General features: G+C 39.0%; 1 protein-coding gene across 6 annotated transcripts in view; it reads left to right on the forward strand.

Annotated features, from left to right (window-relative positions):
• Positions 1–25,039, forward strand: part of LOC115143490 (transcriptional enhancer factor TEF-5-like) — a 95,939-nt gene that overhangs the window by 49,220 nt on the left and 21,680 nt on the right. For 4 of the 6 annotated variants that reach the window (XM_065002006.1, XM_065002009.1, XM_065002008.1 and 1 more), the window contains 2 exons: positions 9,982–10,046; positions 12,811–12,873. In XM_065002006.1, coding sequence (XP_064858078.1) covers positions 9,982–10,046; positions 12,811–12,873 — 128 coding nt within the window. Of the gene's footprint in view, positions 1–9,981; positions 10,047–12,810; positions 12,874–13,017; positions 13,081–25,039 lie in introns of all 6 variants that reach the window. The other 2 variants (XM_065002007.1, XM_065002010.1) reach the window with 1 other exon arrangement.

Here is a 25,039-nt window from a genome sequence, read left to right on the forward strand (position 1 = left end):
CCCCCACCCCAACTCTTCACCCTCCACCCTAACCCCCAACCCCTCACCCTCCACCCCTCACCCTCCCCCAGCTGCCCACCTACCCAACTCCTCACCGTCCACCCCAATCCCCCCAGCTGCCCACCTACCCCAACTCCTCACCCTCCAACTCCTCCTCTCCACCCTCCCCACAAACCCTCACCCTCCACCCCAAACACTCACCCTCCACTCCCAATCTCCCCTAACCCCTCCCCCAACCACTCACCCTCCACCCCAACGCCTCACCCCCAACCCCTCACCCTCCGCCCCAACCCCTCACCCTTCCGCCCACCCTAGCCCTCACCCCCCTCCTCAACCCTGGAACCTCCACCCCAACCCTCCACCCCTACCCCTCACTCCCTATCATATTGTCCCAAGATGGCATAGCAGTCAGACGTCCTTTGTCCTCGTCTTGTCGTGTCCCGTGTATATATATATTTACATCTTTTCTTCGCATATCTTTTTTATTTTTTATTTTTTTACATCTCAATTTCAAAACACTCTCCTGCAACCCACCTCACCAATAATAAAAAATAAAAAAGGATTATTCACCTCAAATTTGAAATCCACAATAGAAGCTAGCCAGTTTACTGGCTAACGTTAGTATTCAGCTAACCACGGTTGGTGGTCATCAGCTATCCTTTAGCTCGTAAAACTATCGCTAGTTTTGTACAACACGACTCAGACAAGGGCATACCGGACCTATTTTCTCTCCATATCCCCGGATTTCTACCCCAAGCTCTGGACATTTACACCTGGATCTTGCAGCTAGCTAGCTGCTATCCGAGTGACAATTGCTTATGCCGGTCCCGGAGCAAACATCAATTATTCCGGAGCTAGCCAGCTGAAGAGTTCCATCAGCCACTCCTGGGCTACAATCACCTATCCGGACCCGTTTTACTGCCGATGCGGAGCCCCACCGGGCCTTCATGACTGGACTACCAACGTTATCTGCCCGAGGGAGTTATCCAACTGGCCCCTCCGTCGCAACGTTACCTGAACGCCCATCTGCGGCCCGCTAATCTTTAGCTGTCTTATCGGCTACTATCTGAATAAGTCTATCGGACAATTTTCTTGGGTTACTATAACTATATCTATTTTGCCAATTGCATTGGTCCCCTCTACCACACCGAACCCCACTAATCTACCGACGGAAACGCACGAGGTGGCTAAAAACAGACCTCCATCCTGTGCCAGCTTGCTACCCATGGCCCGGCTAGCTGTATGAATCGCCAAGACCCCAACCAACCTTACTACTCACTCGACTCTTATGATTACTCGGCTAAGCATGCCTCTCCTTAATGTCAATATGCCTTGTCCATTGCTGTTCTGGTTAGTGTTTATTGGCTTATTTCACTGTAGAGCCTCTAGTCCTGCTCATTATACCTTATCCAACCTCTCAGTTCCACCACCCACACATGCGATGACATCACCTGGTTTCATTTATATTTCTAGAGACAATATCTCTCTCATCATCACTCAATGCCCTAGGGTTACCTCCACTGTATTCACATCCTACCATACCTTTGTCTGTACATTATACCTTGAAGCTATTTTATTGCCCCCAGAAACATCCTTTTACTCTCTGTTCCGGACGTCCTAGACGACCAATTCTCATAGCTTTTAGCCGTACCCTTATCCTACTCCCCCTCTGTTCCTCTGGTGATGTAGAGGTGAATCCAGACCCTGCAGTGCCTAGCTCCACTCCTATTCCCCAGGCGCTCTCTTTTGATGACTTCTGTAACCGTAATAGCCTTGGTTTTATGCATGTTAACATCAGAAGCCTCCTCCCTAAGTTTCTTGTATTCACTGCTTTAGCACACTCTGCCAACCCGGATGTCCTAGCCGTGTCTGAATTCTGGCTTAGGAAGACCACCAAAAACTCCATTCCTAACTACAACATTTTCAGACAAGATAGAACAGCCAAAGGGGGCGGTGTTGCAATCTACCACAGAGATAGCCTACAGAGTTCTATCCTACTATCCAGGTCTGTACCCAAACTATTTGAACTTCTACTTTTAAAAATCCAACACTCTAAAAACAAGTCTCTCACTGTTGCCGCCTGCTATAAACCCCTCCCTCTCCCAGCTGTGCTCTGGACGCGATATGTGAACTGATTGCCCCCCATCTATCTTCAGAGCTTGTGCTGCTAGGTGACCTAAACTGGAACATGCTTAACACCCCAGCCATCCTACAATCTAAGCTTGATGCCCTCAATCTCACACAAATTATCAATGAACCTACCAGGTACCACACCAAAGCCGTAAACACGGGCACCCTCATACATATCATCCTAACCAACTTGCCCTCTAAATACACCTCTGCTGTTTTCAACCAAGATCACTGCCTCATTGCCTGCATCCGTAATGGGTCAGCGGTCAAGCGACCTCCAATCATCACTGTCAAACGCTCCCTGAAAAACTTCAGCGAGCAGGCCTTTCTAATCGACTTGACCCGGGTATCCTGGAAGGATATTGACCTCATCCCGTCAGTAGAGGATGCCTGGTTATTGTTTTTAAATGCCTTCCTCACCATCTTAAATAAGCATGCCCCATTCAAGAAATTTAGAACCAGGAACAGATATAGCCCTTGGTTCTCTCCAGACCTGACTGCCCTTAACCAACACAAAAACATCCTATGGCGTTCTGCATTAGCATCGAACAGCCCCTGTGATATGAAACTTTTCAGGGAAGTCAGAAACCAATATGCACAGGCAGTGAGAAAAGCCAAGGCTAGCTTTTTCAAGCAGAAATTTGCATCCAGCAACACAAATTCAAAAACGTTCGGGAGAATGTCCATGGAGTCCATGAAGAATAAGAGCACCTCCTCCCAGCTGCCCACTGCACTGAGGATAGGAAACTCTGTCACCACCGATAAATCCACTATAATTGAGAATTTCAATAAGCATTTTTCTACGGCTGGCCATGCGTCCCACCTGGCTACCCCTACCCCAGTCAACTGCGCTGTACCCCCCACAGCAACTCGCCCGAGCCTTCCCCATTTCTCCTTCTCCCAAATCCAGTCAGCTGATGTTCTGAAAGAGCTGCAAAATCAGGACCCCTACAAATCAGCCGGGCTAGACAATCTGGAACCCTTCTTTCTAAAATTATCTGCCGAAATTGTTGCAACCCATATTACTAGCCTGCTCAACCTCTCTTTCGTGTTGTCTGAGATTCCCAAAGATTGGAAAGCAGCTGCAGTCATCCCCCTCTTCAAAGGGGGGAACACTCTTGACCCAAACTGCTACATACCTATATCTATCCTACTCTGCCTTTCTAAGGTCTTCGAAAGCCAAGTCAACAAACAGATTACCGACCATCCCACCGCACCTTCTCCGCTATGCAATTTCAGAGCTGGTCATGGGTGCACCTCAGCCACACTCAAGGTCCTAAATGATATCTTAACCGCCATCGATAAGAAACAATACTGTGCAGCCGTATTCATTGACCTGGCCAAGGCTTTCGACTCTGTCAATCACCACATCCTCATCGGCAGACTCAATAGCCTTGGTTTCTCAAATGATTGCCTCGCCTGGTTCACCAACTACTTCTCTGATAGAGTTCAGTGTGTCAAATCGGAGGGCCTGTTGTCCGGACCTCTGGCAGTCTCTATGGGGGTGCCACAGGGTTCAATTCTTGGGCCGACTCTCTTCTCTGTATACATCAATGATGTCGCTCTTGCTGCTGGTGAGTCTCTGATCCACCTCTACGCAGACGACACCATTCTGTATACTTCTGGCCCTTCTTTGGACACTGTGTTAACAACCCTCCAGACGAGCTTCAATGCCATACAACTCTCCTTCCGTGACCTCCAACTGCTCTTAAATACAAGTAAAACATCACAGCATCACTACTCTGGGCGGTTCTGTCTTAGAATATGTGGACAACTACAAATACCTAGGTGTCTGGTTAGACTGTAAACTCTCCTTCCAGACACATCAAACATCTCCAATCCAAAGTTAAATCTAGAATTTCTCAACAAAGCATCCTTCACTCATGCTGCCAAACATACCCTCGTAAAACTGACCATGCTACCGATCCTCGACTTTGGTGATGTCATTTACAAAATAGCCTCCCTTCTCAATAAATTGGATGCAGTCTATCACAGTGCCATCCATTTTGTCACCAAAGCCCAATAGACTACCAACCACTGCGACCTATACGCTCTCGTTGGCTGGCCCTCACTTCATACTCGTCGCCAAACCCATTGTATTTACTTTGCCACCATGGCCTTTTTTTGCCTTTACCTCCATTATCTCACCTCATTTGCTCACATCGTATATAGACTTATTTTTCTACTCTATTATTGACTGTATGTTTGTTTTACTCCATGTGTAACTCTGTGTTGTTGAATGTGTCGAACTGCTTTGTTTTTATCTTGGCCAGGTCGCAATTTTAAATGAGAACTTGTTCTCAACTTGCCTACCTGGTTAAATAAAGGTTTAATATATATACACTGCTCAAAAAAATAAAGGGAACACTAAAATAACACATCCTAGATCTGAACAAATTAAATATTTTTTCTTTACATAGTTGAATGTGCTGACAACAAAATCATACAAAAAGTATCAATGGAAATCAAATTTATCAACCCATGGAGGTCTGGATTTGGAGTCACTCAAAATGAAAGTGGAAAACCACACTACAGGCTGATCCAACTTTGATGTAATGTCCTTAAAACAAGTCAAAATGAGGCTCAGTAGTGTGTGTGGCCTCCACGTGCCTGTTTGACCTCCCCACAACACCTGGGCATGCTCCTGATGAAGTGGCGGATGGTCTCCTGAGGGATCTCCTCCCAGACCTGGACTAAAGCATCCGCCAACTCCTGGACAGTCTGTGGTGCAACGTGGCGTTGGTGGATGGAGCGAGACATGATGTCCCAGATGTGCTCAATTGGATTCAGGTCTGGGGAACGGGCGGGCCAGTCCATAGCATCAATGCCTTCCTCTTGCAGGAACTGCTGACACACTCCAGCCACATGAGGTCTAGCATTGTCTTGCATTAGGAGGAACCCAGGGCCAACCGCACCAGCATATGGTCACACAAGGGGTCTGAGAATCTCATCTCGGTACCTAATGGCAGTCAGGCTACCTCTGGTGAGCACATGGAGGGCTGTGCGGCCCCCCAAAGATATGCCACCCCACACCATGACTGACCCACCGCCAAACCGGTCACGCTGGAGGATGTTGCAGGCAGCAGAACGTTCTCCACGGCGATCTCCAGACTCTGTCACGTCTGTCACGTGCCCAGTGTGAACCTGCTTTCATCTGTGAAGAACAGACGGCGCCAGTGGCGAATTTGTCAATCTTGGTGTTCTCTGGCAAATGCCAAGCGTCTTGCACGGTGTTGGGCTGTAAGCACAACCCCCACCTGTGGACGTCGGGCCCTCATACCAGCCTCATGGAGTCTGTTTCTGACCGTTTGAGCAGACACATGCACATTTGTGGCCTGCTGGAGGTCATTTTGCAGGGCTCTGGCAGTGCTCCTCCTGCTCCTCCTTGCACAAAGGCAGAGGTAGCGCTCCTTCTGCTGGGTTGTTGCCCTCCTACGGCCTCCTCCATGTCTCCTGATGTACTGGCCTGTCTCCGGGTCTCCATGCTCTGGCCACTACGTTGACAGACACAGCAAACCTTCTTGCCACATCTCGCATTGATGTTCCATCCTGGATGAGCTGCACTACCTGAGCCATTTGTGTGGGTTGTAGACTCCGTCTCATGCTACCACTAGAGTGAAAGCACCGCCAGCATTCAAAAGTGACCAAAACATCAGCCAGGAAGCATAGGAACTGAGAAGTGGTCTGTGGTTACCACCTGCAGAACCACTCCTTTATTGGGGGTGTCTTGCTAATTGCCTATAATTTCCACCTGTTGTCTATTCCATTTGCACAACAGCATGTGAAATGTATTGTCAATCAGTGTTGCTTCCTAAGTGGACAGTTTGATTTCACAGAAGTGTGATTGACTTGGAGTTACATTGTGTTCCCTTTATTTTTTTGAGCAGTGTATATTTTTTTAATCCTCCCTCCTCAACCCCTGACCCTTGACCCCGGACCTCTCACCCCCAACCCCTCACCTCAACCTCCACCCCAGCCAGTTAACCCTTGCTTAGCGCTGTGTGCATGTGTGTGTCCGCAGTCCGCACCGGCTGCGCTAGTAGGGACCTGGCCAATCAGACTGGCTAGCACAGATGTGACAGGCTGGGAGGAATGCTAGGAATGTGGAGGCGCTGGGGCGGGTGTGTCCCTCCTAATCCAGGGGGAGGGGCCGGCTGGCTGACTGACTGGCTGCTTCAGTTCAGTATCGGCTGGCCAAGCAGCTCATCTCAGTAGAGAGAGAGAAAGAGACCGAGCGATAGGGGGGAGAGAGAGAGAGAGATAGACAGGGGAAGAGAGAGAACAAAAGGAGAGAGAGAGAGAGAGAGAGGGCTCAAGTCCTGCCACCACTCATCTCCTATCATATAGTACTTTTATGTTAATTACACCAAGCAGAGCAGAGCCTAAAGCAGGCCAAGGACCAAGGAAAAAGGCATATTGTCAGCTTTTCTCCTGTCATTGTGTCTGAGGTGCTGTCTGAAGTCAGTTGGCTTGGCCTGTCACAGGGCTTTTTACAACATGGGTTTGCAATAATGTAAATCTTTGGCTATCCTTTGTTCGTAACTTGGACTGTGGTGTGTGTGTGTGTGTGTGTGTGTGTGTGTGTGTGTGTTTTGTTTTACTATCCTTGTGGAGACCAGAAATCCAAAACGAGGAACATTCGGACAAGTGTTGGCGTTTCGCTGGTCCTCACAAGGAAAAAGGCCATTTCAGGCTTAGGGTTACAATTAGGATTAGGAGTTAGGGGTTTATTATTTACCTTTATTTAACTAGGCAAGTCAGTTAAAGAACAATTTCTTATTTTCAATGACGGCCTAGGAACAGTGGGTTAACTGCCTGTTCAGGGGCAGAACGACAGATTTGTACCTTGTCAGCTCGGGGATTTGAACTTGCAACCTTCCGGTTAGGGGTTAGGGATAAAATGATTTTTAATGGGAATAAATGTGACCTGTTTCAGGAAACTAGGTGTATGTCGTGGGTTACTACTTCACACGAGAGCAGTTTGAAAGTAATATTTTTTATTTTTTATAAAAATGTGTTTTTTGGCAGAACATGTGAACTTTCATGTTCCTTTCGGGATCCCGAGTGGCACAGCGGTTAAGGCACTGCATCACAGTGCAGGAGGTGTCACTACTGACCCTGGTTTGATCCTGGGCTGTATCACATCTGGCTGTAATCAGGAGTCTCATAGTGTGGTGCACAATTGGCCCAGTGTTGTTCGGGTTAGGGGAGGGTTTGGCTGGGGTTGGCCGTCATTGTGAATAACAAACTTGTATGTCATCTGTAAATACGAATATAATTCTGTCTATTTGAGCTGGTTAGCATGTGTAGGTAATCCTGTCTAACGCTGCTTTAAAAATATATATATATTGCTTAGTAGAACTGCATAAGTGTTGCTCTCCACTTTCTGGAGGACCGAGTTTTGAAATCAGTGGAATTAGAGTATGATAGCTAAGGAGATGGAGAAACCGGAAACCGGATTACATCTTCAAACTAAGGGCAACCATAGCATCCGTGACAGGGAGAAGCGTCCAACCATGAATACGGGTACGATAGTCTAGCTAGCTACATTTTTTTTAGGTATTACACATTTCTAATTTTGACAAAGTGGTTTTCATTTCAAGTTAAAGTGTACTGTTAGGTAGCTAGCTAACGTTAGCTGGCTGGCTCGCTAGCAAACGTTACGTGTATGAGCTTATTATTCATATCTCAGAACCATTTGCTTGTTATAGCCTATTGTTAGCTAGCTAACATTGAACCTGGTTGGTTAGCTACCTGCAGATTCATACAGGGTATTAACGTCATGAGTTGTGATTATGGTTAATTGTTTAGCTAGCTAGCTACATGTCTTAACAAAAGACTCCACTAGGCAAGTGTCCATTTTAATAGAATGTCACTGCGACAACTGTTAGCCAGATAGCTTGGGTTTTTGACTGCTGTTTTTAGGACAGAACGCTCGGATCAACCATTAAAGAGATTGGTGGAGCTAAAGCTTAGCAGCATACCACACTGCATACCACTGCTGGTTTACTTCTGAAGCTAAGCAGGGTTGGTCCTGGTCAGTCCCTGGATGGATGCTGCTGGAAGTGGTGTTGGAGGGCCAGTAGGACGCACTCTTTCCTCTGGTCTAAAAAAAAATATCACAATGCCACAGGGCAGTGATTGGGGACACTGCCCTGTGTAGGGTTCCGTCTTTCGGACGGGACGTTAAATGGGTGTCCTGACTCTCTGAGATCATTAAAGATCCCATGGCACTTATCGTAGGAGTAGGGGTGTTAACCCCGGTGTCCTGGCTAAATTCCCAATCTGGCCCTCAAACCATCACGGTCACCTAATAATCCCCAGTTTACAATTGGCTCATTCATCCCCCTCCTCTCCCCTGTAACTATTCCCCAGGTCGTTGCTGCAAATGAGAACGTGTTCTCAGTCAACTTACCTGGTAAAATAACGGATAAATATTTTTTTTTTTTTAAAGAGTGTGTGAATGATGCTGAATGTGTGTAGACAAAGAAAAGCTCTCCAGTAGGTCTAGCAAAACATTCAAAGGCCATTTTCTTTAAAGTGTGGTTACAAGTTTATCAACTTTCAAAGCAGAATTACTTTCCCATTGTTCCTTAAATGCAGTGTATGATATACAATTTAGTAGCTCTGTGTCTCTGCTTTTATCGTAAGTCAAAAATAAAAAACCATTTCAAATGTTGCTACATGAGACCGAATCAAGGCAGTCAGTCACAAATTGTTTGGTGCCCACAAGGATAGTAAAACAAACGTGTGTGTGTATGTGTTTTAGAGTGAGTGCCATGAGCGGGTGGCTGGTTTGTGGGGGAGTTTAGGTCATTATTCATGATACTGTTGTCTCTCTTTCTCCCTTTCTTTCGCTCTCTTTTTCTCCCTCTATTTATTTATCTCCTTCTTTCACATAAACACAGATATATACTGATGCACATTCACGCTGATCCTCTTGGGGGAACTTCCTATAATTTCTCTTACTAGTCAGCAAATGTTAAAATGAGATATTTGAGGTGCAGACCTCCCTACCTAGTACAAAGAAACACAAACTGTACCTGGAAAATCCAACAAACTTGACCTAACAACCCTGGAAAATACTAATCACTTTGAGCATTGATAGATTCCACTGTTCGGTTGCTCTCTTTTGAAAAATGTTCAGATAAGTTGCATTCAGAGAAAAGTAACCCCTTTAAAGCCCCTGTCATCTGTCTGAGATAAAGCCATTAAAGCCAAGAATAGAAGGCCCTTCTCTGCCCGACCTGTTTGTGCAGAATGTCAAGTGTAGATGTTACATAATGAACAACATGTTCCTTCTATTTTTTTAAAGTACTGTGTCTGTAATTATGTGACGCATGAGCTAAAAGTCAGGAGGTGTCAGACGAGCTAATGAAATCAAAGCTCCTGAACTAGCCAGTTGTCGTTGTTTTATACGCCTGTTGAAAACATTTTGGAAGTGGTGTCCCAGGGTCAGTGATATAAAGAAATGTTCGCCTACTGACTGAGAGGTTGAGTAATGTGTGTGTTCCAAAGAAGAACCTTTTGGGAGGTGGACGGTGTGCGGCACCTAGCATTCTGTTGAGATCCTGTAGCTATTTACCAGCAGACCTTTAGCTCCACCGTGTGTTTGTTTTGGATAATCATGTTAACGTAGAAGTAGCCCACAGACACAGATCTAGAATCAGCCTTTTCTTTCCAAATATGAACAATCTTTTGGGTGAAAAATGCTTAACTGACCATAGTTCAGAGCCTACTCTTTTATCATCTGTGTACCAGCTATAGAAAAGCTGTATGGTTGCTAAATGTGTCAATGAGATTTGTTTCCAGGTTGTAATCTTCATGGTGTTGTTCACCTCTCTGTTCCAGGTCGTAATGAGTTGATAGCTAGGTACATCAAGCTGAGGACAGGCAAAACCCGCACCAGAAAACAGGTAACAATACTTTTTTATTTTACAGCAATGGGTTGATAAAAATGTTTTACCACTCAGACTTTGTAATGACTTGATTGTACATTACATTTACATTGAAGTCATTTAGCAGACACTCATATCCTGAACAATTTTACCTACATTTATTATTAGAAGTCAAATTAAATCAAATGTTATTTGTCACTTACACGTGTTTAGCAGATGTTATTGCGGGTATAGCGAAATGCTTGTGCTTCTTGTTCCGACAGTGCAGTAATATCTAACAAGTAACATCTCTGCCAATTTCACAACAAATACCTAATACACACAAATCTAAGTAAAGGAATGGAATTAAGAACATATGGACGGACAATGTCAGAGCGGCATAGACTGAGATACTGTAGATAGTATAGAATACAGTATATACATATGAGATAAGTAATGCAAGATATGTAAACATTATTAAAGTGACATTATTTAAAGTGACGAGTGTTCCATTTATTAACGTGGCAAATGATTTCAAGTCTGTGTATGTAGGCTGCAGCCTCTCTGTGCTAGTGACTTCTGTTTAACAGTCTGATGGCTACAAGACGTATTAGATATCCTGTAGCTGTAACATTTGGAACATGGGAACTACAGTTGAAGTCAGAAGTTTACATACACTTAGGTTGGAGTCATTAAAACTTGTTTTTCAACCACTCCAAAAATGTCATGTTAACAAACTATAGTTTTGGCAAATCGGTTAGGACATCTACTTTGTGCATGGCACAAGTAATTTTTCCAACAATTGTTTACAGACAGATTATTTCACTTATAATTCACAATTTCAGCGGGTCAGAAGTTTACATACAGTAAGTTGACTATGCCTTTAAACAGTTTGGAAAATTCCAGAAAATTATGTCATGGCTTTAGAAGCTTCTGATAGGCTAATCATTTGAGTAAATTGGAGGTGTACCTGTGGATATATTTGAAGGCTTACCTTCAAACTCAGTGCCTCTTTGCTTGACATCATGGGAAAATCCAAATAAATTGACCTCAGATTGACCAAGACCTCAGAAAAACATTGTAGACCTCCACAACTCTGGTTCATCCATGGGAGCAATTTCCAAACACCTGAAGTTATCACATTATTCTGTACAAACAATAGTACGCAAATATAAACACCATGGGACCACGCTGCCGTCATACTGCTCAGGGAGGAAACGCGTTCTGTCTCCTGGAGATGAATGTACTTTGGTGCAAAAAGTGCAATTCAATCCCAGAACAACAGCAACACAAGGACCTTGTGAAGATGCTGGAGGAAACAGGTACAAAAGTATAACCTGAAAGGCCGCTCAACAAGGAAGAAGCCACTGCTCCAAAACCGCCATAAAAAAGCCAGGCTACGGTTTGCAACTGCACATGGGGACAAAGATCATACTTTTTGTAAAATGTCCTCTGGTCTGATGAAAGAAAAATAGACCTGTTTGGCCATAATGACCATTGTTATGTTTGGAGAAAAAATGGGGAGGCTTGCAAGCCGAAGAACACCATCCCAACCGTGAAGCACAGGGGTGGCAGCATTATGTTGTGGGGGTGCTTTGCTGCAGGAGGGACTGGTGCACTTCACAACATAGATAGCATCATGAGGATGGAAAATTATGTGGAAATATAGAAGCAACATCTCAAGACATCAGTCAGGAAGTTAAAGCTTGGTCGCAAATGGGTCTTCCAAATGGACAATGACCCCAAGCATACTTCCAAAGTTGTGGCAAAATGGCTTAAGGACAACAAAGTCAAGCTATTGGAGTGGCCATCACCGAGCCCTGACCTCAATCCTATAGACAATTTGTGGGCAGAACTAAAAAAGCATGTGTGAGCAAGGAGTCCTACAAATCTGACTCGGTTACACCAGCTCTGTCAGGAGGAATGGGCCAAAACTCTCACAACTTATTGTGGAAGGCTATCCGAAACGTTTGACCCAAGTTAAACAATTTAAAGGCCATGCTACCAAATACTTTTTGAGTGTATGTAAACTTCTGACCCATTGGGAATGTGATGAAAGAAATAAAAGCTGAAATAAATCATTCTCTCTACTATTATTCTGACATTTCACACTCTTAAAATAAAGTGGTGATCCTAACTGACCTAAGACAGAGAATTTTTACTCGGATTAAATGTCAGGAATTGTTCAAAACTGAGTTTAAATGTATTTGGCTAAGGTGTATGTAAACTTCTGACTTCAACTGTAGGTGTATTGCAGTAACAGCTCAGCCAATTGTGTCAGTATTCTGTTAATTTGTAGAAATTACATTTGTCTGTCTTTTCTATTTGTACTGAAGACAAGTAACACCATCCAACTCAAATCAAAGATACAAAAAAATACAGATAATGTAGTGGTGTGTGAATCGCCTTCATTTAATGTTCGAGGAGCTGTATAATATTGTGTGTGTTTGTGTTTCTGTTTGGTGTGGGCGTGCATGTGTGTGTGTGTGCTTGTATCCATGTGTATGTCCATGTGTGTGTGTGTGTTTGGTATGTGTGTGCTTGTATCCATGTGTATGTCCGTGTGTGTGTGTGTTTGGTATGTGTGTGCTTGTATCCATGTCTATGTCCGTGTGTGTGTGTTTGGTATGTGTGTGCTTGTATCCATGTCTATGTCCGTGTGTGCGTGTGTGTGTGTGTGTGTGTGTGTGCTTGTATTCATGTGTATGTCCGTGTGTGTGTTTGGTGAGTGTGTGTTTGTATCCATGTGTATGTCCATGTGTGTGTACTCTATGATTTTTATAACTGTCTCGCACCCCTTTAGGTATCTAGTCACATACAGGTGTTAGCACGGAAGAAAGTTCGAGAATACCAAGCAGGTATCAAGGTAGGTGCTACTGAACAGGCCTCCTGCCAACTGTGACTGGGCTTCTCTTTCCTCCTTGGTTACGGCCTCTCTTGTCGTCTCTCTCTCGGTCTCCCTTTCTCTTCTTCTCTTGGCTCTTCTTCTCTTGGCTCTTCTTCTCTGCAGGTTTCTAGCCATTTGCAGGTTCTCGCCCGGAGAAAATCTCGCGAGATCCAGTCAAAGCTGAAGGTATGCGCTTCTCTGCGGGCTGGGCGGGGCTGGTCAAGGCTTGGCTTTGCGCTAACCAATTAGTACTTTAGTTCTTCTTACAGCCGTAGATGGATAGGTTCTCCGTGACTAGAAAATACCAACCCTGGTAAATAGTACTGTAGGAGACCCCCAGTCTGCATAGGGGTGTATTGGCTTGAGGTCACTGTGTGACTCATCATGTAGGCTAACGTGTCTGGGAGAGACTAGAGCAACAAGTTATAGCTAGTAGCTACCATGCATGCACGGCACAGGGCGCAACAGGCTAAAAACTATGGTCATCTGTTGACCACTGAAATACATCTCAATGCTTAGTACAGTACTGTACAAAGCTGTAAAGAAATTACATTATAGGAGCTGTCTTTATTATACTGCTTATCCTGTATATAGTAACTCAGCCTGTGGTGTGGCCTAGAGGAATGCTATGAGCAGTATGATCTGTCTGTGGTGAACGGTGTTGCTGCATGATGGCCTTGTCGCTACAGCTGCACGCCTGTCCCTACTGTACCTATGCCAGCCATGCTTCTGCCTATAGGCTTTCCTCAAATCTTCCTCTGCCTTCAACCCTTCTCTCCGCTCTGACCCCAATCTCCATTGGATGTCTCTGAATGTTCTTCTGTATGAGAGTTAACTACTCCAATCGTATGCAAATACCTACATGTTAGAATTAAACCATCATACTCTATACACTACTATAGCAGTATGCTTAGAACAAGTGTCCTACTGTACCTGTATACTTCTGCTATACTTCTACTATTTCCAGATAATATTGGGTGTGCCCTATTCCTAATCATGCTCCTTCTGCTTATTTTCAGCAGAATATATATACATATACAGTGCATTCTGAAAGTATTCAGACCCTTTGACTTTTTCCACATCACGCTACATACAGCCTTATTCTAAAATGGATTAAATTAGCATTTTCCGCATCAGTCTACATACAATACCCCATAATGACAAAGCTAAAACAGGTTAAACATTTTTTTTTTTACAGAAATACCTAAGTATTCAGACCCTTTGCTTTGAGACGAGAAATTGAGCTCAGGTGCATCCTGTTTCCATTGATCATCATCCTTAGATGGTATAGATCATCCTTGAGAAGTTTCTACAACTTGATTGGAGTCCACCTGTGGTAAATACAATTAATTGTACATTAATTATATAGACACACCTGTCTATAGAAAGGCCCACAGTTGACAGTGTATGTCAGAGCAAAAACCAAGCCATGAGGTCGAAGGAATTGTCCATAGCGCTCCGAGACAGGATTGTGTCAATGCAAAAAATGTCTGCAGCATTGAAGGTCCCCAAGAACACAGTGGCCTCCATCATTCTTAAATGGAAGAAGTTTGGAATCACCAAGACTATTCCTAAAGCTGGCCGCCAGGCCAAACTGAGCAATCAGGGGAGAAAGGCCTTGGTCAGGAAGGTGACCAAGAACCCGATGGTCACTCTGACAGAGTTCCTCTGTGGAGATGGGAGAAACTTAAAGGACTGTCAGACAATGAGAACCAAGATCCTCTGGTCTGATGCGACCAAGATTGAACTCTTTGGCCTGAATGCCAAGCGTCACGTCTGGAGGAAACCTGCCACCATCCCTACAGTGAAGCATGGGGATGGCAGCATCATGCTGTGGGGATGTTTTTCAGTGGCAGGGACTGGGAGTCTAGTCAGGATAGAGGGGAAAGATGAACAGAGCAAAGTGCAGAGAGATCCTTGATGAAAACCTGCTCCTGAGCGCTCAGGACCTCAGACTGGGGCGAAGGTTCTCCTTCCAACAGGACAATGACCCTAAGCACACAGCCAAGACAACATTTTCTATAAACCGGTTTTTGCTTTGTCATTATAGGGTATTGTGTGTAGATTGATGAGGGGGAAAAACTATTTAATACATTTTAAATTAAGACTGTAACAAAAAAAATCAAGGGGTCTGAATAGTTTCCCGAATGCATATATATATATATATATACAGTGGGGCAAAAAAGTATTTAGTCAGCCACCAATTGTGCAAGTTCTCCCACTTAAAAAGTTGAGAGAGGTCTGTAATTTTCATCATAGGTACACTTCAACTATGACAGACAAAATGAGAAAAACAAATCCAGAAAATCACATTGTAGGATTTTTAATTCATTTCTTTGCAAATTATGGTGGAAAATAAGTATTTGGTCACCTACAAACAAGCAAGATTTCTGGCTCTTACAGACCTGTAACTTCTTCTTTAAGAGGCCCCTCTGTCCTCCACTCGTTACATGTATTAATGGCACCTGTTTGAACTTGTTATCAGTATAAAAGACACCTGTCCACAACCTCAAACAGTCACACTCCAAACTCCACTGGCCAAGACCAAAGAGCTATCAAAGGACACCAGAAACAAAATTGTAGACCTGCACCAGGCTGGGAAGACTGAATCTGCAATAGGTAAGCAGCTTGGTTTGAAGAAATCAACTTTGGGAGCAATTATTAGGAAATGGAAGACATACAAGACCACTGATAATCTCCCTCGATCTGGGGCTCCACGCAAGATCTCACCCCGTGTGGTCAACATGATCACAAGAATAGTGAGCAAAAATCCCAGAACCACATGGGGGGACCTAGTGAATGACCTGCAGAGAGCTGGGACCAAAGTAACAAAGCCTACCCTCAGTAACACACTACGACGCCAGGGACTCAAATGCCGTGCCAGACTCCTGCAGTGCCAGACGTGTCCCCCTGCTTAAGCTAGTACATGTCCAGGCCCTTCTGAAGTTTGCTAGAGAGCACTTGGATGATCCAGAAGAAGATTGGGAGAATGTCATATGGTCAGATGAAACCAAAATATAACTTTTTGGTAAAAACTCAACTCGTCATGTTTGGCGGACAAAGAGTGCTGAGTTGCATCCAAAGAACACCATACCTACTGTGAAGCATGGGGGTGGAAACATCATGCTTTTGGGCTGTTTTTCTGCAAAGGGACCAGGACGACTGATCCGTGTAAAGGAAAGAATGAATGGGGCCATGTATCGTGAGATTTTGAGTGAAAACCTCCTTCCATCAGCAAGGGCATTGAAGATGAAACGTGTCTGGGTCTTTCAGCATGACAATGATCCCAAACACACTGCCCGGGCAACGAAGGTGTGGCTTCGTAAGAAGCATTTCAAGGTCCTGGAGTGGCCTAGCCAGTCTCCAGATCTCAACCCCATAGAAACTCGTTGGAGGGAGTTGAAAGTCCGTGTTGCCCAGCAACAGCCCCAAAACATCACTGCTCTAGAGGAGATCTGCATGGAGGAATGGGCCAAAATACCAGCAACAGTGTGTGAAAACCTTGTGAAGACTTACAGAAAACGTTTGACCTCTGTCATTGCCAACGAAGGGTATATAACAAAGTATTGAGATAAACTTTTGTTATTTTCCACCATAATTTGCAAATACATTTATTAAAAATCCTACAATGTGATTTTCTGGATTTTTCTTCTAATTTTGTCTGTCATAGTTGAAGTGTACCTATGATGAAAATTACAGGCCTCTTATCTTTTTAAGTGGGAGAACTTGCACAATTGGTGGCTGATTAAATACTTTTTTGCCCCAAATATATATATATATATATATATATATATATATATATATGGTCATTGCTTAGGGTCATTGTCCTATATATATTATATATATTTATATGAATATAATGAACATATGCCACTTGTCTTCATTCCATCAGAGGACGGCAGGCAGAGGTGTTACAGTTACACTAATCCTCATCCAGTTTAGATCTTCATTCAATCCCTCAACCCCAAAACAATTACAAACACAAAGTGAATCAGCGTACAGTTAAAGTGTGCCTGTGTGCAGTTAAATTGTGTTCAAGTGTATATTATCGTCAGTTAGCATACTGTATAAATCATTTCCCAAAAATGTAGTTGGTAGTTCACCCTCTACCTTCATTGAAGTTTATTGGACCTTCTTTATTTAGACTTCTCTATTTATTTTCTTGTAGACTGTATCTAGTAGACTGATTATTGTAACCACCTCAATGTTTGGACATTTATTTGAATGAGAGGGAAATACTGTACCCTTCCCTACACTATTGTCCATTGCGTAGTTCCTGTCCCGGATAAATTCAGCTCCCATTTCCTTACATCAGGGCTCCTTATGGAGTATTAAGATACAACTACATAAGAGATGTTATAGTTAGTTTAGCATTCTGCTCTTGCTTTAGTATTCATTTTGCTGATGATATGCAGCCCACCTGTCATATGTTTAACACCCCTGGCTTAGAGCAAACAGATTTAATGCATTATCCTTAGAATGAGTTAATAATAAAACACTATATGTCCTGCCTTTGTATGTGACAGTTTTTCCAACAGGCTCAAAGGGAGATGATACTCAGTCATTATAAAGTCTTGCAATACATTTATGTGTGCATCATAATGTATTATACCTTGTATCATTATAATGAATTATACCTGTTGTCTTTTAGTTAGTTACCTAACTCTATCTATATAATGATTTATACCTGTTGTCTTTTAGTTAGTTACCTAACTCTATCTCTATAATGAATTATACCTGTTGTCTTTTAGTTAGTTACCTAACTCTATCTATATAATGAATTATACCTGTTGTCTTTTAGTTAGTTACCTAACTCTATCTATATAATTAATTATACCTGTTGTCTTTTAGTTAGTGTTACCTAACTCTATCTATATAATGAATTATACCTGTTGTCTTTTAGTTAGTTACCTAACTCTATCTCTATAATGAATTATACCTGTTGTCTTTTAGTTAGTTACCTAACTCTATCTATATAATGAATTATACCTGTTGTCTTTTAGTTAGTTACCTAACTCTATCTCTATAATGAATTATACCTGTTGTCTTTTAGTTAGTTACCTAACTCTATCTATATAATGAATTATACCTGTTGTCTTTTAGTTAGTTACCTAACTCTATCTCTATAATGAATTATACCTGTTGTCTTTTAGTTAGTTACCTAACTCTATCTATATAATGAATTATACCTGTTGTCTTTTAGTTAGTTACCTAACTCTATCTATATAATGAATTATACCTGTTGTCTTTCAGTTAGTGTTACCTAACTCTATCTATATAATGAATTATACCTGTTGTCTTTCAGTTAGTGTTACCTAACTCTATCTATATAATTAATTATACCTGTTGTCTTTTAGTTAGTTACCTAACTCTATCTCTATAATGAATTATACCTGTTGTCTTTCATTTAGTTACCTAACTTTATCTCTATAATGAATTATACCTGTTGTCTTTCAGTTAGTTACCTAACTCTATCTCTATAATGAATTATACCTGTTGTGTTTTAGTTAGTTACCTAACTCTATCTCTATAATGAATTATACCTGTTGTCTTTTAGTTAGTTACCTAACTCTATCTCTATAATGAATTATACCTGTTGTCTTTTAGTTAGTTACCTAACTCTATCTATATAATGAATTATACCTGTTGTCTTTTAGTTAGTTACCTAACTCTATCTCTATAATGAATTATACCTGTTGTCTTTTAGTTAGTTACCTAACTCTATCTATATAATGAATTATACCTGTTGTCTTTTAGTTAGTTACCTAACTCTATCTATATAATGAATTATACCTGTTGTCTTTCAGTTAGTGTTACCTAACTCTATCTATATAATGAATTATACCTGTTGTCTTTCAGTTAGTGTTACCTAACTCTATCTATATAATTAATTATACCTGTTGTCTTTTAGTTAGTTACCTAACTCTATCTCTATAATGAATTATACCTGTTGTCTTTCATTTAGTTACCTAACTTTATCTCTATAATGAATTATACCTGTTGTCTTTTAGTTAGTTACCTAACTCTATCTATATAATGAATTATACCTGTTGTCTTTCAGTTAGTTACCTAACTCTATCTCTATAATGAATTATACCTGTTGTGTTTTAGTTAGTTACCTAACTCTATCTCTATAATGAATTATACCTGTTGTCTTTTAGTTAGTGTTACCTAACTCTATCTCTATAATGAATTATACCTGTTGTCTTTTAGTTAGTTACCTAACTCTATCTATATAATGAATTATACCTGTTGTCTTTCAGTTAGTGTTACCTAACTCTTATCTATATAATGAATTATACCTGTTGTCTTTTAGTTAGTTACCTAACTCTATCTCTATAATGAATTATACCTGTTGTCTTTCAGTTAGTTACCTAACTCTATCTCTATAATGAATTATACCTGTTGTCTTTTAGTTAGTTACCTAACTCTATCTCTATAATGAATTATACCTGTTGTCTTTTAGTTAGTTACCTAACTCTATCTCTATAATGAATTATACCTGTTGTCTTTTAGTTAGTTACCTAACTCTATCTATATAATGAATTATACCTGTTGTCTTTCAGTTAGTGTTACCTAACTCTATCTATATAATGAATTATACCTGTTGTCTTTTAGTTAGTTACCTAACTCTATCTCTATAATGAATTATACCTGTTGTCTTTCAGTTAGTGTTACCTAACTTTATCTATATAATGAATTATACCTGCTGTCTTTTAGTTAGTTACCTAACTCTATCTCTATAATGAATTATACCTGTTGTCTTTTGGTTAGTTACCTAACTCTATCTATATAATGAATTATACCTGTTGTCTTTTAGTTAGTTACCTAACTCTATCTATATAATGAATTATACCTGTTGTCTTTTAGTTAGTTACCTAACTCTATCTCTATAATGAATTATACCTGTTGTCTTTTAGTTAGTTACCTAACTCTATCTATATAATGAATTATACCTGTTGTCTTTTAGTTAGTTACCTAACTCTATCTATATAATGAATTATACCTGTTGTCTTTTAGTTAGTTACCTAACTCTATCTCTATAATGAATTATACCTGTTGTCTTTCAGTTAGTTACCTAACTCTATCTCTATAATGAATTATACCTGTTGTCTTTTAGTTAGTTACCTAACTCTATCTATATAATGAATTATACCTGTTGTCTTTCAGTTAGTTACCTAACTCTATCTCTATAATGAATTATACCTGTTGTCTTTTAGTTAGTTACCTAACTCTATCTCTATAATGAATTATACCTGTTGTCTTTTAGTTAGTGTTACCTAACTCTATCTCTATAATGAATTATACCTGTTGTCTTTTAGTTAGTTACCTAACTCTATCTATATAATGAATTATACCTGTTGTCTTTCAGTTAGTGTTACCTAACTCTATCTATATAATGAATTATACCTGTTGTCTTTTAGTTAGTTACCTAACTCTATCTCTATAATGAATTATACCTGTTGTCTTTCAGTTAGTGTTACCTAACTTTATCTATATAATGAATTATACCTGCTGTCTTTTAGTTAGTTACCTAACTCTATCTCTATAATGAATTATACCTGTTGTCTTTTAGTTAGTTACCTAACTCTATCTATATAATTAATTATACCTGTTGTCTTTTAGTTAGTTACCTAACTCTATCTATATAATGAATTATACCTGTTGTCTTTCAGTTAGTTACCTAACTCTATCTCTATAATGAATTATTCCTGTTGTCTTTTAGTTAGTTACCTAACTCTATCTATATAATGAATTATACCTGTTGTCTTTTAGTTAGTTACCTAACTCTATCTCTATAATGAATTATACCTGTTGTCTTTCAGTTAGTGTTACCTAACTCTTATCTATATAATGAATTATACCTGTTGTCTTTTAGTTAGTGTTACCTAACTCTATCTATATAATGAATTATACCTGTTGTCTTTTAGTTAGTGTTACCTAACTCTATCTCTATAATGAATTATACCTGTTGTCTTTTAGTTAGTTACCTAACTCTATCTATATAATGAATTATACCTGTTGTCTTTCAGTTAGTGTTACCTAACTCTATCTATATAGTGAATTATACCTGTTGTCTTTTAGTTAGTTACCTAACTCTATCTCTATAATGAATTATACCTGTTGTCTTTCAGTTAGTGTTACCTAACTTTATCTATATAATGAATTATACCTGCTGTCTTTTAGTTAGTTACCTAACTCTATCTCTATAATGAATTATACCTGTTGTCTTTTAGTTAGTGTTACCTAACTCTATCTCTATAATGAATTATACCTGTTGTCTTTCAGTTAGTTACCTAACTCTATCTCTATAATGAATTATACCTGCTGTCTTTTAGTTAGTGTTACCTAACTTTATCTATATAATGAATTATACCTGCTGTCTTTTAGTTAGTTACCTAACTCTATCTCTATAATGAATTATACATGTTGTCTTTTAGTTAGTTACCTAACTCTATCTATATAATGAATTATACCTGTTGTCTTTTAGTTAGTTACCTAACTCTATCTCTATAATTAATTATACCTGTTGTCTTTCAGTTAGTTACCTAACTCTATCTATATAATGAATTATACCTGTTGTCTTTCAGTTAGTTACCTAACTCTATCTCTATAATGAAGTATACATGTTGTCTTTTAGTTAGTTACCTAACTCTATCTATATAATTAATTATACCTGTTGTCTTTTAGTTAGTTACCTAACTCTATCTCTATAATGAATTATACCTGTTGTCTTTCAGTTAGTGTTACCTAACTTTATCTATATAATGAATTATACCTGCTGTCTTTTAGTTAGTTACCTAACTCTATCTCTATAATGAATGATACCTGTTGTCTTTTAGTTAGTTACCTAACTCTATCTATATAATGAATTATACCTGTTGTCTTTTAGTTAGTTACCTAACTCTATCTATATAATGAATTATACCTGTTGTCTTTTAGTTAGTTACCTAACTCTATCTCTATAATGAATTATACCTGTTGTCTTTTAGTTAGTTACCTAACTCTATCTCTATAATGAATTATACCTGTTTGTCTTTCAGTTAGTTACCTAACTCTATCTCTATAATGAATTATACCTGTTGTCTTTTAGTTAGTTACCTAACTCTATCTCTATAATGAATTATACCTGTTGTCTTTTAGTTAGTTACCTAACTCTATCTATATAATTAATTATACCTGTTGTCTTTTAGTTAGTGTTACCTAACTCTATCTATATAATTAATTATACCTGCTGTCTTTTACTTAGTTACCTAACTCTATATATATAATGAATTATACCTGTTGTCTTTCAGTTAGTTACCTAACTCTATCTCTATAATGAATTATACCTGTTGTCTTTTAGTTAGTTACCTAACTCTATCTATATAATGAATTATACCTGTTGTCTTTTAGTTAGTTACCTAACTCTATCTATATAATGAATTATACCTGTTGTCTTTTAGTTAGTTACCTAACTCTATCTCTATAATGAATTATACCTGTTGTCTTTTAGTTAGTTACCTAACTCTATCTCTATAATGAATTATACCTGTTGTCTTTTAGTTAGTTACCTAACTCTATCTCTATAATGAATTATACCTGTTGTCTTTTAGTTAGTTACCTAACTCTATCTATATAATGAATTATACCTGTTGTCTTTTAGTTAGTTACCTAACTCTATCTCTATAATGAATTATACCTGTTTGTCTTTCAGTTAGTTACCTAACTCTATCTCTATAATGAATTATACCTGTTGTCTTTTAGTTAGTTACCTAACTCTATCTCTATAATGAATTATACCTGTTGTCTTTTAGTTAGTTACCTAACTCTATCTATATAATTAATTATACCTGTTGTCTTTTAGTTAGTGTTACCTAACTCTATCTATATAATTAATTATACCTGTTGTCTTTTAGTTAGTTACCTAACTCTATCTCTATAATGAATTATACATGTTGTCTTTTAGTTAGTTACCTAACTCTATCTCTATAATGAATTATACCTGTTGTCTTTTAGTTAGTTACCTAACTCTATCTCTATAATGAATTATACCTGTTGTCTTTTAGTTAGTTACCTAACTCTATCTATATAATTAATTATACCTGTTGTCTTTTAGTTAGTGTTACCTAACTCTATCTATATAATTAATTATACCTGCTGTCTTTTAGTTAGTTACCTAACTCTATCTCTATAATGAATTATACATGTTGTCTTTTAGTTAGTTACCTAACTCTATCTATATAATGAATTATACCTGCTGTCTTTTACTTAGTTACCTAACTGTATCTATATAATGAATTATACCTGTTGTCTTTCAGTTAGTTACCTAACTCTATATATATAATGAATTATACCTGTTGTCTTTCAGTTAGTTACCTAACTCTATCTCTATAATGAATTATACCTGTTGTCTTTTAGTTAGTTACCTAACTCTATCTATATAATGAATTATACCTGTTGTCTTTTAGTTAGTTACCTAACTCTATCTCTATAATGAATTATACCTGTTTGTCTTTCAGTTAGTTACCTAACTCTATCTCTATAATGAATTATACCTGTTGTCTTTTAGTTAGTTACCTAACTCTATCTCTATAATGAATTATACCTGTTGTCTTTTAGTTAGTTACCTAACTCTATCTATATAATTAATTATACCTGTTGTCTTTTAGTTAGTGTTACCTAACTCTATCTATATAATTAATTATACCTGCTGTCTTTTACTTAGTTACCTAACTCTATATATATAATGAATTATACCTGTTGTCTTTCAGTTCCTAACTCTATCTCTATAATGAATTATACCTGTTGTCTTTTAGTTAGTTACCTAACTCTATCTATATAATGAATTATACCTGTTGTCTTTTAGTTAGTTACCTAACTCTATCTATATAATGAATTATACCTGTTGTCTTTTAGTTAGTTACCTAACTCTATCTCTATAATGAATTATACCTGTTGTCTTTTAGTTAGTTACCTAACTCTATCTCTATAATGAATTATACCTGTTGTCTTTTAGTTAGTTACCTAACTCTATCTCTATAATGAATTATACCTGTTGTCTTTTAGTTAGTTACCTAACTCTATCTATATAATGAATTATACCTGTTGTCTTTTAGTTAGTTACCTAACTCTATCTCTATAATGAATTATACCTGTTTGTCTTTCAGTTAGTTACCTAACTCTATCTCTATAATGAATTATACCTGTTGTCTTTTAGTTAGTTACCTAACTCTATCTCTATAATGAATTATACCTGTTGTCTTTTAGTTAGTTACCTAACTCTATCTATATAATTAATTATACCTGTTGTCTTTTAGTTAGTGTTACCTAACTCTATCTATATAATTAATTATACCTGCTGTCTTTTAGTTAGTTACCTAACTCTATCTCTATAATGAATTATACATGTTGTCTTTTAGTTAGTTACCCAACTCTATCTCTATAATGAATTATACCTGTTGTCTTTTAGTTAGTTACCTAACTCTATCTCTATAATGAATTATACCTGTTGTCTTTTAGTTAGTTACCTAACTCTATCTATATAATTAATTATACCTGTTGTCTTTTAGTTAGTGTTACCTAACTCTATCTATATAATTAATTATACCTGCTGTCTTTTAGTTAGTTACCTAACTCTATCTCTATAATGAATTATACATGTTGTCTTTTAGTTAGTTACCTAACTCTATCTATATAATGAATTATACCTGCTGTCTTTTACTTAGTTACCTAACTGTATCTATATAATGAATTATACCTGTTGTCTTTCAGTTCGTTACCTAACTCTATATATATAATGAATTATACCTGTTGTCTTTCAGTTCGTTACCTAACTCTATCTCTATAATGAAGTATACCTGTTGTCTTTTAGTTAGTTACCTAACTCTATCTATATAATGAATTATACCTGTTGTCTTTTAGTTAGTTACCTAACTATCTATATAATGAATTATACCTGTTGTCTTTCAGTTAGTTACCTAACTCTATCTATATAATGAATTATACCTGTTGTCTTTAGTTAGCTACCTAACTCTATCTCTATAATGAATTATACCTGCTGTCTTTTAGTTAGTGTCACCTAACTCTATCTATATAATGAATTATATCTTCTGTCTTTTAGTTAGTTACCTAACTCTATCTATATAATGAATTATACCTGTTG

The sequence above is a fragment of the Oncorhynchus nerka genome, linkage group LG15 (genome assembly GCF_034236695.1).
Source record: "Oncorhynchus nerka isolate Pitt River linkage group LG15, Oner_Uvic_2.0, whole genome shotgun sequence".
Taxonomy (NCBI): Eukaryota; Metazoa; Chordata; class Actinopteri; order Salmoniformes; family Salmonidae; genus Oncorhynchus; species Oncorhynchus nerka.